A 15268-nucleotide genomic window follows, 5' to 3' on the forward strand; every position below is an offset into this window, starting at 1 on the left:
GAGGGCTCCTGCAAGTGCCGAGGCCAAGGTCATGGAGGCTGCTCCGCCATGGCCCCCTGAGTTCCCTGCTCCGCCATGGCCCCATGAACTGCCTTCTCTGCCATAGCTCCCTAGTTTGCCTGCTCCGCCATGACTCCTTGGACTGCCTAACCCACCATGGGTCCCAGAACGGATACCGCCCTGGAGGCCGTCCATCCTGTGTAAGCCGTGGACACGCCTTCCAGGAGGGGGAGGTAATGTCACGCCCCTGGACTGCCCCTGTGCTCCATGTCTTGTGTTTTGTTCCCCATGTGTTCTTCATTACCTTGTTTCTTCATTACACACACACACACACACACACACACATATATATATATATATATATATATATATATATATATATATATATATACATATATATATACCAGTTAACCAGGGCTGACAAGGAACAGATGTAGGTGATTAGTTGCTACGGTGACTAAATCAAGCATAGCATTAGTTCTGGCGGGTCACCTGAATATTGTTATCGTGGGCACTTCTAAATACCGTGAATAATTATATATTACAAATTATTCAGAATTTGGAATGCATTTTAAGAATACTATTCCCATCAACTGGTCAAAATGCACAACACCGCTGTATGCTGCTTGAAAGATGTGTGCGCTCTGATGTAAACAAGCATGCATGACAAGCACATGAAGAACACCTGAGAGATGCCTGAATGAAAGCACATTCACTCTCTGACAGCAGATGGCGCTAAACTGCAGAAAATGCAGCCTGTACCCTGAAAACCCCATAAATAAAGCAGCTGCTACTTTCTAAAACATATTTAAATAATTTTAAATAGCCATTCATATTTTTGTATTTGCCATGGTGTTCATCACAGTGCCAAATACTTAAATATTTAGACTTAATTGGCTATTTATTTTCAAACTTTTTTTACATTTTAATCTGGACTACAACATGCCCTAGATATTGTTTGAAAGTGTTTTGATTCTTTATTGTTAATTCAGACTTTACATTAGGGCTTCATTAGTTAACATTAGTTAATTCATTAGTTAACATAAACTGCCAATGAAAAATTCTTTTGAACATTCATTTATCTTAGGTATTCCAATATTTAAAAACATGTTGTTAAAATCTAAAGTCGCAGCTGTTATTTAATAAGCTAACATGAACTAAGACTTGTATTTTTTAACAAAGATTAATAACTTCTGTAGCAAATGTAGCTATTGCTCATTGTGAATGTTAAAGGTTAACTAATGAGGTCTTATTGTAAAGTGAAACCTATGGGTCTTTATAGTTATTTTGCACTTTAATCTGTGTAAAACTTCTTTTCTGTATTGCTTTATTGTATTTAAATTTTCAGTTATTTTTGTTATAAGAAAAATGTTATTTAACTTGTTATACTGTATTATTATTTTTTTTTAAACTAATTATCAATACCGTGATAATACCATATATCGTGATAAAAGCATTAGCAATTAACCGCAACAGGAAAATTTGATACCGGCATATCCCTATTCTCATCATGTTTCATCATATAAAACATTTGTTTCTGTATTTTTTCAGCAACAGCAACAACTGGATGCCTTTGTCCATATTAGGGATTTAATGGAAAGTCATTTGTTTTATTACTCCTGTGAGTCTCGCTTGTGAACTTTGTGCGCGAGGGTGCCCTCCGGTGTTGAGTATGAATGTAAAAAATCACACATGCGGGTTTAACACTCCATAATGATGCTCAAGCTACAATATTATGTGTCTGTCCCGGTTGGATTTGGGTTTTGGTTTATGGTCAGGTTTTCCTGTCTTTTATTTAGTCTTTTTCATAGTTATGGCTCCTGTCATGTGTTTCCCTTGCCCTTATGTAATCTTGATATTGGGGTCGTTGTTCACCGGTGTTCCTTGTTCAGTCATTTAGTCTTGTGTATAAATAGCCCTCATGTTGCCATTGTCTTTTGTCTACCTCTGTTGCCTGTTACTGCTGTTGGTGAGCTGTGTCCACTACAGAAGGCCCTTATTGACCCCCCCAGAGCCATGTGGAGAACTTTTTATGATGGATGGATGCACTTTTTTGGGCTTTAAAACCTCAAACCCCATTCACTGCCATTATAAAGCTTGGAAGAGCCAGGCCATTATTAATTATAACTTAGATTGTATTTGTCGGGAAGAAGAAAACCATATACACCTAGGATGGCAAATCATGGGGTAATTTTTATTACTGGGTGAACAATCACTTTAAGAGACTTAGAAGACCTTTTTAATGTTCTTCCTAAGATTACATAATTATAGACCAATAGCCCTGAAATGTTAAAATGCTAACTTTTTTGGCTGTTGGTGCTCTTTTAAGTTTATCAAAACTTTTTTTTTTTCAGTATTGTGTCCCTAGTTTGTTGTCATGGCACATATTTTTAGAATACAGCCAAGTGCTTCAAACTATCTTGGTCTGCACTCCATTTCAATATTAATTCCCTGAGACACACCAACATTACATATTCTGAATGTCTCCCTTATCTGACATGTTCATTAAAGGTCTTGGAGTATACATGGTGTACAGAGCAGATGAGTGGAATCAGATGTGTTTGATTAGGAACAGTCTGAAAATATGCTATGGGTGTGCCCCAAGAAAAATGGTTTGGAAATGTAAGTGTTTTGTAGGTCTGTGTTTTATTGGTTGTTATGTTTGACAGCCTCCCTTCCCCTATGATTTCCCCTCCCCTTTTCCAAAACTCAATCAACATCTCCACAGCTTTACACATCCATTTTTGAGCCTTTTTCAAATCTTAGGTTTGAACAATCAGTGCTAAGATGGTATTTTCATGCCCCTTAACAAACTTGCATTCCCGAACAAGTTCGACAGCACTCACTGATTTCAATCTATATCGACTGTGATATATCTGTGATACATCTGATATATCTTCCTATAACTGCCATGGTTTGCTTAAAGAGCTGAATAATGCACTTAGCCCTAACTCTGTTGGAACGATTTCAACGTGTGGATGCTCTGTTCTTAACAAACAGAGGCTCCATGCTGTTCTCATTTATTACCTTTTATGCAAACACAGCAAGAATAGTATAAATAAATGTGCTGATGACACCACTGTGATCTGATAACCATCAGCAATGAACTGCAGTGAGGGTAAGCCCTCTGCATGGGCCAGCGCTCCAGCATTCCAAAGCAGAATCCCGTAGTATCATGGACAAGAGCAAAAACAAGAACATGCGGTGTGTTGACGGAGCATGAAAATTAGATCAAATTGAAAGTAAAAGCCAAAAGATACATACTGAACCAATAACAAAAAGTCAAAAGACGTTTGGTGAGTAACATTCAGAAGTCTGATGCGTCCCTATTTATCTCCTATGTGAATAGACTTGGCTGTCTGACTTCCTGCTGCTACAGTAGACTGCCCGCTGCTGTGAAACTATAAACACTTTGACTGCCTGCCAGGTGTCCAAATGTCAGAACCACTAAAGAGATTATAGTGAAGTACAAGACACACAAAACATACACTTGTTCATGAACATTATTTGACCAGTTAATGTTAGCAGAAATAATGAACTGAAATTCAAGGAAATTTCTAGGAATGCAGATAATGAACTAACTTGGACCCAAATCAACTTCAACTCAATTTGTCCCCAACAAACACTCTGAGCCAGTGATGAGTTGAGCAAGGAAAAAGTGTATTTATTAGTCCATGCTAAAGTGTTTGATTAGGGATGGACAAAGCTAAAAAAAATATATAGAAATGCTCTCAGTATAGGGTCTTTAAAAAAAAAGGCATCACTGATCTAAAAATGTGAAACTTTGAAGCCAGTTTTCCAGAGGAAGTAAAAAAGTTGTTGGCTGTCCCGATGCAGCCTACCTATATTTTCCAAGGTCAAGTTATTCATAAATTACATACACTTTACCTCAACCATGCATCGTCTTCATCCCTGCTGTTTCTGCCTTCGGACTCTAAAAATGCATAAAGACAACATTTTAAAAAGTACACCATCTGTGAACTTCATAAAGGCAATTGTCTGTATAATGGATGTAAAAGAGGAGAAATGACACACCATTGGAAAGAACCAGTAGGTGCTTTCACTCTCTGAGTCCTGTTCGTAAGGACTTTATGAAGCCACAAAATTCCTGAGAGCTTGTCTGCATTTAACGACTAGGGTAATAGATACAAGCTGATGGTAGAGCAACCATTTTTGGAAACAGGAAGAACAGTGTGGTATTTACATCATTTGACAATGACCTTTTACATTTTTACAAATTTAACAACAATGGCACAGGTGTGGGTTGTTAGGCATTTCTCCATAAGTTGAAGTAATAATGAACAAAAGGTGTATGCCACTGGTTAATGCTAACTCATTAGCTTTTTTGGATTCATCTTGCATTTGGTAACATTTGACTCAGGAGAGTGATGAGCAATATTATAGAGAGGCAAGATTTGATACGGAAAGTACTTCGGAAGCAGTGTATGGGAACTTGCAAGCTAACAGCAAACACAGAACAAGACAATAGCAGACATGATACTGCTTTTTTGTCCTTTGTATTGATTTAATAAAAAATACATTAAAACTGCAACACTTGCAGTCATGCTGTATGTGGTAACAACCTGTGGACAACCGTTCTATTCACAACAGTGGATTTTATTCTGACAGAAAAGTGGAATTAAGAGGAGCAGTACCAACATAATTTGCTCTGTGCAGGTATCGTCTTGCCCCAGCTTATCATTTTCCTGCCCAATTTGAGGATGTGTACCGTGTGCTGAAGTACTTCCTTCGTGTTGATGTTCTGAAGGGCTATCATATCAGTCCAGAACGGATTGCTGTGTCTGGAGACAGTGCAGGAGGCAACCTTGCAGCTGCAGTGGCTCAGCAGGTGAGATGCAGAAAATGATACATTAATGACTCTAGTAGGATTTACAATTTTAAGAAAAGAGCTCAAATGACAGGCAAACCCAGACTCATTTAAAGACATTCACATGTTAAAACAGGTAAGAGGAATAAAATGGCTAAGACATCATGTACATCCATAAAACTCAAATATATATAAAACCATCATAATACATAATGAGTGGATTACTACTGATTTACATAACGAGTTGCTTTGATAAAATTCATGCGTGTTCGATCAACCTGTAAATTAAATAGTTTACTTTGATTTTTGCTGTGATCTTAAATCCAGCCTTCAATGGGTTGATGATTTTGGTTTCCATGGGCCCATCGTCACATAATTTTGATCTCAACGAATTATAAAATGCATATAAGGAAAGATATTAAACTAGAATATTTAATCATGACCCAATGTGTGATTTAAGTGTTCCCTTTATTTTTTGAGCATTGTATTTTACTTGTCACCATAATTACTGTTAGTTTTCACATTTTATTTTCTTCAGCCATGCTTAAATAAAAAAAAGAAGGGTAAACTTTATTTTGATGGTCTGTTGACAATAAACAACGTTGCAACTACATGTCTACTAACTCTCATCAGAGTATTAGTAGACTACTATGCTTAATATCTTCTATCTCTTTATTGTGATGGTCATTTTGCAAGTGCATGTCATCTTATTCATAACAGAATGTGTTAAAGGGACCATCAAAATAAAGTGAAGAAAAAAAATAAAAACACTTGTACAACACTGATTTTTTTTGGCAACAATTAAACTGAAGTTGTTTATTTTTTTATTTTTATTTTTTTTATACAGATTAATAAATAATCTTCATATGTTTAATTGATTTGATTGTGTATTCAGTTGCAGAAGGACCCAGAACAGCATGTCCAGCTAAAGGCCCAGGCTCTAATCTACCCTGTTCTGCAAGCCTTGGATCTGAACACTCCCTCTTACCAGCAGAACCAGCACATGCCTATACTGCCCCGCACACTGATGGTGAGGTTTTGGAGCGAATACTTCACAAGCGACAAGTCATTTTTGAGAGCCATGATGGCAAACAGACACAACAACCATGAATCAGCTGCTTTGCTTAAGTTTGTCAATTGGAGTTCATACCTACCTGATTCTTATCGCCAGGCATACAATTACAGTGCTCCACCTGTGGTTACTGGAAAAAGTTCAGTGCGTTCTATTGGTTCACATCACTTGCTTGCAGATCCACGAGCCTCGCCATTGCTGGCGCCTGACACAGCCTTGCGTTTTCTGCCAAAGGCTTATGTGTTGACCTGCGAGTATGATGTACTGCGGGATGACGGCTTGATGTATGTCACACGTTTGCGTAATGCTGGAGTTGATGTCACACATGAACATTACCCTGGTGGATTTCATGGGGCACTAATGTTCATTACGTGGCCCACAGACTTTGATATTGGACACAGGATGATGGACAACTTAGTATCATGGCTTAAGCAAAATCTATAAGATAAGTGTAGAACACAACAATGCTTTATGCATCAGTTTTGGTTGACTGGTTCATATAATTTTTGTCTTATTTATTTACTTTTTTCCTCATTTTTTCTGTTGTTTACAGTGCACCACTTTTTTTCTTAAAAAGGGCACACTTTTGATTGTATTAACCCATTATGGTACAAACATTCCTATTATGACCAAATATGGTCTTAAGAAACACTGGTCTGTTTTATTTCTAATTCATTAACTTTGTGTAGGATACTAATGAAGGTGTTCAACATGTTAACATGACATTAATAGTGTTTTATTTTATGATTATTATAATTTCAGTCTATTGCAATTATCTCTGACTGCTTGATGTTTTGAAAAGTTTGGTTTGATATGCAGTCAACTGTCGGATGAAGTTCCTGGTTCACTGGATTCTTATCAAGATAAGATCAAAGTAAGATAAAGTCTTCAGTAGGTACAAGTAATTTGCTTCTGAGAACTGAGAAATGTTATGACACCATAGCTTCAGTTCTTTTTGCTCTTCCTAAACAAATTAAAGTGCCTCACTGAAAGATGGAAAAATGGTATGGAACAGTCATTATTTAGAACCATGTTGGCAAACACACACAATATCCCTGAATTATTTGCTTTTTAATATAGCAGGTATATAAACAATAAGTTAAAACGTAGTTACTTATGTTTCAGGGGGGAAAAAATGACATTTATAGCCATAGATAAAATAACTGATGAAAATGAATGGTTATTTTCATCTATCCGATCCAAAATTAGTGCAGCCAAAAGCAATGATGACAGATTTAAAATTGTTTAGGCAAAAGGAAATAATAGTTTTTTTCGTTTCATTATTTAATTTCTTTAATTAATATTTTGGTAACACTTTACAATAATGGTCAGGACCTACACCATCTAAGAGTTCTCCCCCACTAAAATATAATTAAAAACCATGCTGTGTATTCTAAATAATATAATGATATATACTTAAAATAGCTGTGTAAATAGTAAAGCAATACAAGCATATGGAGCAAAAAAAAAAAAAAAAAAACCTCCCTTGCCTAACAGTGCTTTGGTCCACTGCCTGCTTTCCCACTTTACCTCACCTACACACAAGTGTTGTGGGAAAACAAAGCTCTGCAGTAGTTGTTGAAATCCAGTAAGTCTATTCTATTCACTTTAAACATCAGATGAAATGATTCTTTCCTCTTTAACAAAAATGATGCAGAGTCATTAATAAATCAGCCTTGACATTTAAAAAAAAAAAAATCATGATAACCAATGTAGTTTTCCACGAGTCCTCTATGTTAGCAAGTATAACATTAGCTTGTTTGGTAGCTGGTTTAATACTGTAGCTTGTTGGACAGTAAGTTACCCACTACAGCTAACATGGTGATAAGCCTATGTGTGAACTATTAGGCTAATATTATAGATCTACCATTGTCTTGGGTTTTGCTCAATATGATGATAAGTGGCAGATCAGTGGGCTTGCTGTAGTTGAATATCTAAGTAAGAGACGTTCTCTGTCCCAGACAAAATCTGAAATACTATGTGGAGGATGTAATATAATTTAATAATTAAAATATTGTAACAATTCCCTCTAAAGCGTGGGAACTACACAAATAAAACAAGGGGACGACGAACTAGGGTATCAAGGAGATCGCACAAGCCAAACTGAATAGCCAAGAAAAGTGTATTATATCTACAATATTAACAGCAAATACACCCAGAATGAAATAATAAAATTCTTCAGTGTGTGTGTGTGTGTAAAGTTTCTCAATGTCCCAAACGTCTCATATACAAAAAAGGATAGAAAAAGAGTTCAGATCGGTCTCACCGGTAATGTCTTTATAGTCTGGAAGCTCTAATCCACCCAGCGCTGGCAATTTAAATGATCTCCATGGCAAGTATTCCACACAAAAAAAAAAAGGGAAAAAATATTAATACTCCACAAGAAGATGTCCCAATAGCCCATAGGGAAAAACACAGCCAAGATGTTAGCTAATCCTCTTAGTCCGGTCGTCGGAAAGGAAGAGACTTGTGAGTGACACCGCTCCCGGCATTCTATAAAGAAAAACAAAACTTCCTGTGACAACGGGGTGCGAGTTGAATCTCGCGATGCTATAGTTCTGGGTCAATCACAGCAATACCACAGGGAGAAAACAATACACAGGGAGAAAGCAATCAATATATAACTGGCAGAACATTTCTATTGGTAACTGCAGCTATAAATAAACTTCTCCTTATGTGGCGGTGCTACATAGATCCCCCTCCCTAGCCAACGACATCGAAGGTGAACATTCGTACCAGCACTTCAGGTTAACCGCATTTATATTTTCTGTTTTAAATAGGTCTCCCCATTGAACTGTGTAATTTATTGGCCCCAATTTTTTTATTATTTTTGTTGGTCCCTCCCACTTGGGCGCTAGCTTAGCAGTATTTATTTGAGGCTGATGAAAGTGGGTTCTGATCCAGACTAGATCTCCCAAGTGAAACTGCGCATCTTTCCTACAGGTATTGTAGTATCTAGCTTGTCTGGCTTGTTGTACTTTCATTCTGGATTTTACTTCCTCTGCCATGATGTTTTGTCTGTCCAATAATTTATATGAGGGTTGATCAGGAGCAGTTGACCTGTGGACCAGTCTTTCCAATGGACCGTGAAGTTGTCTACCCACCATCCACTCTGCCAGCGTTTTTCCAGTGGTCTCTTGGTAAGCGGTGTTAATGGCAAACCAAAATTCAGGTAACCATTGGTCCCACAACTGATGATGTTGACCCACATATGATGCAATCATTGTTTTTAATGTCCGGTTTACTCTTTCTGTCAGGTTTGTCTGTAGATGGTAACTGGTCGTGAGTTTTTGGATACTTCCCCAGGTTTTGCACAGCTCAGCCAGAAGCTTGGAGGTAAATTGTGCTCCACGGTTGGAGATAATGTATTTAGGTACTCCCCACTGGGTAAAGAGCTCTCCCTTGAGAATTTTCACAAGTTTTTGCGTCTCGCTATTTCTGAGCAGGAACATCTCTACCCATTTTGTGTAGTAATCCACTACAACGAGGAGATAAGCATTAAGTTTTTTGCTGGAAGGGAAAGGTCCCGTCAAATCCACTCCCAAAGTGTGCCCTGGCTCAGTCACCTGTGTGTTTTGTAAAAAACCATTTGGTTTTGTATTATCGTGCTTATATTTCTGACAAGTATCACAGCCTTTGACGTACTCCCAGACATCCCGATGAACCATTTGCCACCAAGCCACCTCCAAAATCCTCAACAGGGTCTTTAATCGGCCTAGATTACCTTCCAGAAGATTATCATGAAAGTAGTGAAGAAACCCAGGTATTAATGCTTGGGGAACGACCAGTTGAAACTTGTCACCACTATTCCTCACAGGTACTCTGCGGTATAACACTCCCTGATGAGCCTCGAAGGTTATTTGTTGGTTTTGTCCCTTCCTAATTCACTGCTCTGCCTGCAGGTGATAGATGGACGTGTCATTCTTTTGGGATTGAGAGATTTCCTCTAATGTGTTTGGGATATCAGATGAACTCTTAGATTTTACCACCATGCAGTGGGCCTGTTCTGCCTTCACAGAGACAGAGGTTCGGGACAAGGCGTCAGGTAACCCTTCCTATGATGAACTTGGAAGTGGAATTGCTGTAGCCTGAGAATCCAGCACGTCAGGTGAGACAAGGTTTTAGGGCTATTGAAAGCCCAAGCCAGAGCGGCATGGTCAGTGTAAACGTCAAATGTACTTCCCTCCAGGCAATGTTTCCATTTTTCTACCGCCCATACCACTGCCAGACACTCTTTTTCAGAGTATGAATAGTTTAGCTCAGCTCCTCGTAGTGTTCTGGAAGCATATGCGATGACCTTTTCACTCTCATGAGTTTTGTGTCAGGATAGCACCCAATCCCACCTCACTAACATCCGTATGAACCTGGAATGATTGATTGAGGTCAGGTTGCATTAAGACCGGTGGGTTTTGCAATGCTTGTTTAAGAGTATCGAAGCTGGCTTGGCATTCGGGTGTCCACTCCCATCTCACTCCCTTCTTTTTCAGGTGATATAAAGGAGCGGTAATATCAGCAAAATGGGGTATGAATTTGTGGTACCACCCCGCCAACCCTAAGAAACGTTGTAAGGCTTTAAGGTCATTGGGCGGAGGATACTGGGTGATGACCTGGGTCTTTGCTGGATCTACCTCAACTCCTTTTGCTGAGACTGTGTCCAAGGAATGTCAACTGCTGCTTGAAGAAGTGACATTTTTTCATATTCATGGTAAGGTTTGCCTGGGTGAGTCTATGTAGTATGATGTTTAGATGTTGAATATGTTTGTCTAATGTTTTTGAGTAGAGGATGATGTCATCTATGTATACAAAACATAATTCTCCCCTCGATTCTGCCAGGACCCTTTCCATCAGTCTCTGGAAGGTAGCAGCGGCGTTCCGTAGGCCATATGGCATAGATCGAAATTTCAATAGCCCTTTGGTAGTGATGAAAGCTGTTTTCTCCTTGCTACTTTCCTCCATCTCCACCTGCCAATATCCTAACTGTAAATCCAATGTGTTGAACCAGGAGGCGCCATCCATGGATTCCAAGATGTCATGTATGAGCGGCATTGGATAAGCATCAGGTATTGTCTTGCTATTCAACCTTCTGTAGTCCACACAGAACCTGTAACTGCCATCCGATTTGGGGACTAGTACAACGGGTGATGACCATGGAGAAAAGGAGGCTTCAATGATGTAGTCTCTGAGCATCTGATCTACCTGGTTTTCAGTTATCTTCCTCTTGAAGGGTGAAACTCTGTATGTTCTGGATTTAATTGGCATTTCATCAGACAAGATTATTTTGTTTTTCTACCGCTGTCTTTCCCAGGACATTTGAGGTCAACTTTATTAACTCTTCTTGATTATCGGAGTCCCAGCATGGAGCAACTTCAGGGATCGGAGTAATAAGTGGTGGTTCCCAGGTTGGAGGTAAGGCATAGTAAAGAGTCACAGCAGCATGATGGTGAGTGTTTTCAGCAGTCAATGTAGTAGTCAACCCCAGAGTAATCGGAGATGTTAAAAACGGGTAGTAGGTAAGACCAGTCCCTGTTTCAAGACTGTATCTGCTTTGTCCTATGTCCAATAGGGTTTCAGCATCGTTGAAGAAGTCTAGGCCAGCTATCAGGGGAAAAGTGAGGTGGGCATCCTTCATTATATATGTATCCACCCTGCAGACTTTATCATGCCACTTGTAGCTGACTGAAATTTGGTTAATACCCTGAGGCACATGTCCATCCACCATGATGAACCTTTGTGGGGAAGCTGTCGTGCATGAGGAAGTCGCCCCACCTAGCTGTCACCAGAGGCTTTCCTGCATTAAGGTGTAAGTGGTACCGGTGTCCACTAATGCCTTCACCTCCTTACCTTTTATCATTACAGGCACCAAGAGAAGAGATGTCAGTAAGTGAGGTTGCGCAATCGATAACCCAGCCATGTCTTTGGAGGTAATGCATTCAGTTGATTTCCTATTAGCTTTCTCTTCGTTGTTTTGACCACCTACCTTCTGCCAGTAATCTTTTGCTTCCATGCAGTCCTTCTCAACCATGGAGCCCACTTTCACCAGTTGTTCCACCATCTTTACAGTTTCCCTCAAACAGCCTGGCACCCTGGGGTTAATGTTGTTGAGAATGCGGCTCACCATCTCGTCCTCCAACATGGCAGGTTTCCACTTAAGGCAGAGGGACCGGTAATCATATGCAAAATCTCTCAGGTGTTGACCTGGCTGTTGGACCAGAGACCTCAGCTTATCTTCCACCTCGGTAAGGTAGTCATCTGGGAGAAATGCAGCCATAAATGCTGTTTTGAAAGATTGCCAATCCTTTACCTTACCCTTTTCTGCCTTCCACCAGCTGAGAGCAGGTCCTCTCAGGACCATGCTCAAGGTTCCGATGAGTTCCCCACTAGGAAAGGGCCTGATATCCAAGTAGTTTTCACACTGCTCAATGAAGTTGAGCACATCCAAAGTCTCATAAGAGGCACCAAAGGTGGGGAACTCCAGGCGTATGGGGGGCTGTGTGCAGAAAGACAATGTACTGGGAATAACTGGAGGATTAAGTGCACTGGTTATAGAAGTAGATACAGGGTATACTTTATATGTTGCATTGGCAGATCTTGGTAGTGGTACTTTAACTCTAGGTGTCGGAATTGGGGTTATGGGAACATGAACAGAGGAAATGGAGTTAGCCGGAAGTAATATTGATGTCACGGAAAAGAAGACTGGATGCAATTGCAAGTTAATTATCTCTTTTAATAGAGCTTCACGCCAGATAAAGTCAGATGTACATGAAATGACAAGACAAATAAGCAGCAGGAGAGATGGTAACACAGGGACTTTGATGGGCGATGGTGTCCGTGGTGAGTGATGAAATCCGTGATGTGTGAGAGAGTAGGTAGTGACTGTCCATTGAGTGCGCTGACGGAGATGGGGTGCTCGAGGGAGGAAGTGGAGATGCCATGTTGCTGAGCGAAGGTGTAATCCATGAAATTGCCCTCGGCCCCGGAATCCAGAAGTGCACTGCAGGTGACGTCGTTGGTGGCCCATCTCAGTCTTACCGGAAGGAGGGTAGATGGTGAGGACTTCTCGGCAGAGATCCCGCCCGATAGTAGCCTCGAGTTTACTGTCGGGCTTGGTCTTTTACCGGGCAGTTTCTAATGAGATGACCAGATGCTCCACAGTAGAGGCAAAGACCAAGGGACCTCCGCCGTTCCCTCTCCTCCCGGGAAAGCCTTGCTCTCCCCACCTGCATGGGCTCAGGATCGGATGCTGGGCTGACCGCATCCACCTGACTGGCTTGAAGACCGCTGCATCGTTCTCCAGACTCCTCCATAGCCTCCACTCGTCGAAGGCGTGAATCAACACCTAATGCCAGGTCTTGAATCAACATAAAAGTCTCAGGTAAGTCCAGGGTGTAGATTTCACGGTGGACGCGATCAGCCAGCCCATGCAGGAAAACGTCCCACTGCGCCTCCTCGTTCCACCGGCACTCCGCCGCGAGGGTGCGAAACTCGATGGCATAATCAGCGACCGTGCGGTTGCCTTGTTTGAGTGTGGTGAGTTTCCGGGTGGCCTCCTTGCCCGCAACCGCACGGTCGAACACCCTCCTCATCTCAGCAGCGAGTGCCGTGAACGAGGAGCAGCAAGGATCACGGTTCTCCCAAACCGCCGTTCCCCACAGCGCCGCCTTCCCCGTGAGTAGCGTGAGCACGAATGCCACTTTGGACTCCTCCCTCTCGAACGTACGGGGCTGTAAAGTGAAGTGAAGAGAACACTTGTTGAGGAATGCTCTACAAAAGTCAGGCTCACCGGAATACGTCTGTGGCACGGGGAGGCGGGGCTCCGAGATGTCCCGTCATTCTGAAGGTGCTGGGGAAACGGTCGGCGGGGCTGGTGCAGTGGGAGCGCGAAGTTGTTGCAGCTGTTGGGAGAGCTCGGACACCTGTGTTACCAGCGCCTGGACGGTGCGTCCGGTGGAAGAGATGCTCTCCTGCTGCTGATCCGTTCGAGTTATGCTGTGGTTGATGAACTCGGTAAAAGCCGCTGAACTCGCTGCATCCATGATGATGGTCAGATCGTTCTGTCACGGAAAAGAAGACTGGATGCAATTGCAAGTTAATTATCTCTTTTAATAGAGCTTCACGCCAGATAAAGTCAGATGTACATGAAATGACAGGACAAATAAGCAGCAGGAGAGATGGTAACACAGGGACTTTGATGGGCGATGGTGTCCGTGGTGAGTGGTGATCCGTGGTGAGTGGTGTCCGTGAAGTCAACGTGGCTGAAGTGATGAACGAGGAATTCCAGAACGATAATCCACAGGAACAGACAGGCAACAGGAAACAGCGACGAGAAATCCAGAGCAGGTACAACAAACACGAGAGACACGAACCAACACCAGGACTCCAAACAATGATCTGACAAACATGAGACGAAAGACAAGGCGTTAAATAGGCAAGATGTAATAAGCCGCAGCTGCCGCTGATCAGTAATCAGCGGCGACGCCCACACAGAACAATCAGCAATCTTTTGAAACCAGAGCCAATAAATCCACCTTAATTTTAGCTATGTCTGTTTGCATTGTTTGTACCACATTAACATTCATAACACAGCTTTCATCATCCTCCTCATCAGTTTTATCATTATCAGAAATATACAGTGAACTCAACGTTTTGGCAATACAAATGTAAAAATATATTGCAGTAATAAGAAACTGTCCCGAGACATCTCTTAGGCTCATTATTGGGCAATTCCAGCGTTACTGAATGACATTCGCAGTCAAAACCTGAAATATAAATTCTCACAGAATGTATTCATTATCAATATACTGAACCATCTCTTTATGTTTTTCTAAATCCCAAACAGAGTCCAGACATCAGAAAAGTATCCGTCTATGAACGTTTTTTATAGGCTATTTTAGATTTGAGAAATACACGTGCATTACGGACATGACAAAAAAAAGAACCAAGTTTTTGGCAGACAACATTTTGTAGACTTTCTGTGATTTACAATGCACAAACCAGAAGCAACAATATCTGCAGAATGGAGAAGGCTTGACCATTCTCAAAACATAAAATATCAATTTTATTTCAATTTTCGTTTTTGTGTTTCAGAGGAAAAATCAATGTTATTATGGACCGTTCTGAAAAAAGAATTTATATAAACGCGTATAAAATACTTTAAAAACTTTAACAGAGATGTCTAGAGGGTATTTAATAGGTCTGCTCCCATGTAAGATTTTTCTAGTTACTAGTAGTCATTTATTTAAGTCATTATTCAACTAATTGCACGTTTATATTAAATTAACATCTATAATCCATATTGAGCTTTAGCTAATATATTCCGCGCTCAAGCACACGCATTAAGTTTGCCGCAAAGCACAGGCAGAAGTAGCCTA

At 40.7% G+C, this 15268-nt stretch overlaps 1 protein-coding gene across 1 annotated transcript in view; it reads left to right on the forward strand.

Moving 5' to 3' along the window:
• The window catches only part of aadac (arylacetamide deacetylase), a 13906-nt gene extending 6515 nt beyond the window's left edge, over window positions 1–7391 (forward strand). Inside the window, exons 4-5 of the mRNA XM_042770734.1 lie at window positions 4678–4849; window positions 5724–7391. Of these exons, the coding sequence (XP_042626668.1) occupies window positions 4678–4849; window positions 5724–6344 (793 nt within the window). The 3' untranslated portion in view covers window positions 6345–7391. The remainder of the gene's footprint in view (window positions 1–4677; window positions 4850–5723) is intronic.
• The last annotated feature ends 7877 nt before the right edge of the window (window positions 7392–15268 follow it).

Source organism: Cyprinus carpio, chromosome A15 (genome assembly GCF_018340385.1).
Source record: "Cyprinus carpio isolate SPL01 chromosome A15, ASM1834038v1, whole genome shotgun sequence".
NCBI classification, from domain to species: domain Eukaryota; kingdom Metazoa; phylum Chordata; class Actinopteri; order Cypriniformes; family Cyprinidae; genus Cyprinus; species Cyprinus carpio.